The sequence below is a fragment of the Labrus bergylta genome, chromosome 4 (assembly GCF_963930695.1).
Source record: "Labrus bergylta chromosome 4, fLabBer1.1, whole genome shotgun sequence".
NCBI classification, from domain to species: Eukaryota; Metazoa; Chordata; class Actinopteri; order Labriformes; family Labridae; genus Labrus; species Labrus bergylta.
Genome location: NC_089198.1, coordinates 10,865,926 through 10,870,568, shown reverse-complemented (window position 1 = coordinate 10,870,568; position 4,643 = coordinate 10,865,926). Strand labels below are relative to the sequence as shown.

The window sequence follows — 4,643 nt, the reverse complement described above, 5'->3', positions numbered from 1 at the left end:
TCCAGCTTTTATTTTAAAGCAAATGTATCACTCAACATGAACATTTATCATGCAGAATGTAAAAAAGGTAAGTTTGGCCTGACACCTCCTCCATAGTGACTTGTCCATGATGATCTCCTCAGCTTGTGTAGCTCATAAAGAGGCATCAGTATTAATCTCAGTCTGTTACATAACCAGTTAATAACTCCTCACAGGAGCTTTAACAGACATTTAAAGAATGAGTGAATAAGTTTACTGCTTCACACTGAACTTCATGTCAGTGAAAAGAAACAATAAAACAAGTGAATTAACACCAAACACATCAAACTCTCTCACCTATTAGCCATTATCCATCCAATATATCGATGCGTACAATATATTTACAATGCTTTTGTTATTACTGAAGGTCCAGAAAGGAGGCTTCACATCATATTATAGAGTGAGAGTTTATTACTGAGGGTCCAATATGATGCTTGGACAAATACTGTGAAATATCATTGATTAATATTTTATAATTATCATTAACAATGTTATAAATAGGACAAATGACATTACAAATACTGCATTTTATGTTTATCTGCAGACAACATCCTCAAAAACATCAAAAACATCAACTCTGAGCAATTAATTTATTTACAAGAGGCCAATGTAAACAATTTAATTCAAGATATAAAATAATTTTGCCCTGTGATTAATTGGGAACAGTCCAGGGTTTACCCCGCCTCTCAGCCAACGACAGTGAGGATCGGCTCCAGCCCCCCCGCCCGCGACCCCGAATAATGGATGGAGGGAAATGATAGCATTGTGTGATGGATGAACTGTGTGTATAGTAAAGAAACAATGTGATTGTTTTTTTTTACATAAATTTGATTTATAAAAAAGGTATTTATAATATGCCTATGAAGCTTTACAAAAGTGCTGAGTCACTTCTATCCTAATAAACTTTATAAGTCAAAGCAGAATTGTACAGGTATTTTTACTCTCTTCATTATTTGCATCCATGTTTGCTGATATTCTTCCTCTGCCTCCTCAAACTACATTTCTCAGTGTTTTATGGTCACCAACAGTCCATCAGTGGAATAGCATGAAGTCTGTGAAGTAAGTGTGTATATACCACCGTGCCCCCTGCAGACTCACATACACACAGCTTAAACACAACAAGGTCACACATGTTCAGTCAAAAAAAGAAAAGTAGCTCCATTGTGCTACTAGTGGTCAAACTCTCCACAGAGGATTGTTGGGGGAGAGGTGGGTGTTGCAACACCCACACGTAATTTCATCCCCCACACTTTTTACCAGTGGAGTTATTGATGAAAACTTATTGGTCAAGTAAGATTCATTAAGTGACAATTAAGCCAATCGTAGCTGTTCGGTTACAGTTGCAGCACTGTAAAGTTACGTGCATTTATCAGTAATCCTCCTGTCACTCATCACTGTCTGAGTCAGAGCTCAGAGCTAACAAATGGATAGCCTACATCCACAACATGTAGCACCCTTCTGAAAGAGTTAGTCAGAGAGTTAGTTAGTTTTTTATTTTATTTTTTTTAACCTGGCCCTAATCCTCCGTCGTAATATCCACATATTTTTGTTTGGAGAGTTTTTTTATTTAGAGTACAAACAATTGATTATCATTTCATTACTATAACAATTGATATGATATTATAGTATGCTTTAGGTATGAACTGACTGTATGTAAGAACATTTACATATTTGTTAATTTTGCAATCCTGCCATAAAACACAAAAAACTCAGACATTAAACTAAATCACAAAAGGCCACTTTAAACATAATTTTTATTCCACAGAGAGCAACATCCAGGGTTAGTGCAATATTTCTTACTTTGAGTGTTTCTTATCCCTCATTGATATTCTTCATTCTGCCATGATATACAAATAAAACAAGCATTCATTAACTAATCTAAAACTAAAACTGATGAACACACTTTTTAATATTTTAGTGTTTTTATACTTGCTTGTTACATGTGCAAGTTTTGTACTAAAGTATTTAAATCAAAGGCACGCTGTAAACATTGATTCAAAGCCATCGCATAGATATTTATTCCTGTATAAGATTTAAGTATTTCCCGTTCTTTTTCTCTTTTCATACATGTATTGCACATTCACCATCATCACCAAAGCTAAGAGGAAGCAGGACAATCTTTGGTAAGCAGAGTAATATAGTGTGTAATATTTGAAGGATTATTCTTTCCAGGAGAGAAAGTAGAGCTTTCCCTGTCCATCCCCACAGACCAGCTCGCTGGGATTTTTAGGGTTCACCTCCAAAAGCAGAACAGGACCTCCACACACAAACATTCCCACCTGCAGGAGAAAAGAGAGAGAGAGAGTGATGGGTAACATCTGTACAAAAATACACAATGAGTAAAAACAGCGGGTTATGCGTCAGGCTTTTTTTTGTTGTTGTTGGATTTAGCTGATTTGGACATTAAAAAGTATTTTTAATGTTCAAATTTTGAAGTTTGAAACGTCTAATGTACCTGTTTCTTGGTGTTTCTATCCCACAGCTTCACTGTCCTGTCATAGGAGGCTGAGATGATGGTGCTGTCAGTGAGTCTCAGCACACTGATCCTGTCACTGTGGGCCTGAGGAGTAAACATCAACGTGTAAACAATATACACAATGTTTCAAGATATGTTCTTATTTTAACGCTGTACTTCCATAAAAGAAAAAACCTTTGAGCATCCATTTCACAAGACAGGTGAAAGTAGGAGAGCAATGTGTCTATCAAAAAGGTAAACTCCCGCACACTGTTTGCAAAGAGGCAACATTTTGGTACTAGACCTTAAACTTTGTAGTTCCACAAGAATTTTTTTTTTATCTTTTCAGTTGAGAGTAGAGCAGAAACAATAAGTCAATCAAGTGAAATCAAAAAACAGCAATTAATAACTAATGGAGCAAAACTGCCAAACATTTTGGAGGTTTCATGTCTGAGGATTTGAAAGTAAAGAGGCAGAACACAAAATGATGCAGAAATGCAACTAGTCATCTACAGTAAATACAATACAGCTTTAAATAGTGTCTATAAAAAAGTATATCTGTAAGTAACTGCGACTAGTAATGCCCTCTTTGATGTAGATTGTCAACACCAACTCTCTTCATGATTCTCAGGTTAGTGGTCAATGGTGCCCCGTGTGAGGCTTCTCACAGAAATGCAGGCCCAAGTCCATTGTTTGCCTGTCTTAAGCCTGCGTGGCCCAACAGACCGTAAACAATTGCATGAAAGAGTCTTGACAGGAAGTTCTTTCAGCTAGGCTAGAAGCCCTGAATATCTCTGCTGTATCTCAATTAATGTGAATATGTTTTTGAGTTAGAGGTATCCAGTTGTGCGTCTCTGAGCTCTTACAGGTTTTCTGCTGCGCCATGTGGAAGGTTCAGGAGCCTGGATGAACCACATGTTGCCCTTCACGTCTCCACACACGATGAACTCTAAAAGAACATGAAGAACAACGTTTTTAAAAAGAAGGGGAAAGTGGACAGATGGAGCCACCATGAATGTCCCCTCCCAGCCAGAAAGCAAGTCAGCTGCCTGCCAGTTCCCAGCCGAGGAGAAAATGCAGTAGCTATATTGTTGTACTCGGAGTAAGAGTAGTGAAAGCAACTGTCAGAACTAGAAGATGTTTGAACCTTTTTCCATAGTCAAAGCTGTGATCAGGCTCCCGTTCTTCTTCTCCTCCTCGTCGTCAGTCTCCAGGCTGGTCGAGCAGAACGATGAATGTAAACGTTGTTTGGAGCCCAATGAAAACTGGAAAAAACACAGAAAAACAGGCATCAGTCAACATGTCATGAAAACCAGAGCTAAGTGATGTCTGAATTCACTTTTAATGAACAAGTATAAATATTCTTATGGTTTTATTTTGAGATCATTTGGTCAGAACTCACGAGGAAGCCAATCTCAATTTGTCCTTGTTGTTCTCCCAGCAGCCACATGCTCTTTTGGTCGCTTCTGATCAGCGCCATGATTCGTACTGACTCCGTCCAACTGCAATAACAAAATAAAAACAGAAGGAACTTTAAGTAAGTTACTTAAGCACACTTAACTATAGGTCAATAAAAACGTGTATGTTAACTTTGAAAAGCAGTATCGATGAGACAAGGTTTTAAATCATCAACATACTGGGCTTCTGTGTAATAACTCTAAGGGAAAAAGATCAGCAGACTAGTTTAAAAATAAACATCAGCCATATTCAAGACTATCTTCAAAATGCTGTGTTCACTTGCACAATGAATGTTTTATTTTTGTTGCCATTACTCTGAATAGTGATTGATTTAATGAAAACTCTGAACGTCCTCTTTAGTATTTTGTTTTACTTAGAGACTGAATGGCCCCAGCTGTCTTCCTCAGTAGTTGACACATCCAATATTGTTCCGTCTTGACACACGCCCAACAGGACCGAGATGTAGATGAGGTGGACCACCGGGTCTTCCACTTTGTGCGTGTTTACCTTCACCAGGCTGGGAGAGAGACAGACACACAGAGCAGAGCAGAGCAGAGCATCACTTCATCGATACATTAAACTCTGAAATCCTCACTTTAACCTTTCACATTCATCTCCCGAAGGGGAGGAGGTAACTTGAACATGCTCATGTATGAAGAAAGATTCTGTAACATCTCATATTAGTCAAATATGTAACTCAGAGTGTAGAGTC

At 37.9% G+C, this 4,643-nt stretch overlaps 1 protein-coding gene across 2 annotated transcripts in view; it reads right to left on the bottom strand.

The window, feature by feature from the left end:
* Positions 1 to 1,755: 1,755 nt before the first annotated feature.
* Positions 1,756 to 4,643, bottom strand: part of tep1 (telomerase-associated protein 1) — a 28,656-nt gene continuing 25,768 nt past the window's right edge. For both annotated transcript variants that reach the window (XM_065953704.1, XM_065953705.1), the window contains 6 exons: positions 4,305 to 4,448; positions 3,876 to 3,975; positions 3,621 to 3,738; positions 3,340 to 3,422; positions 2,474 to 2,578; positions 1,756 to 2,297 (listed from right to left, as the gene is read on the bottom strand). In XM_065953704.1, the coding sequence (XP_065809776.1) occupies positions 2,178 to 2,297; positions 2,474 to 2,578; positions 3,340 to 3,422; positions 3,621 to 3,738; positions 3,876 to 3,975; positions 4,305 to 4,448 (670 nt within the window). In that variant the 3' untranslated portion in view covers positions 1,756 to 2,177. The remainder of the gene's footprint in view (positions 2,298 to 2,473; positions 2,579 to 3,339; positions 3,423 to 3,620; positions 3,739 to 3,875; positions 3,976 to 4,304; positions 4,449 to 4,643) is intronic.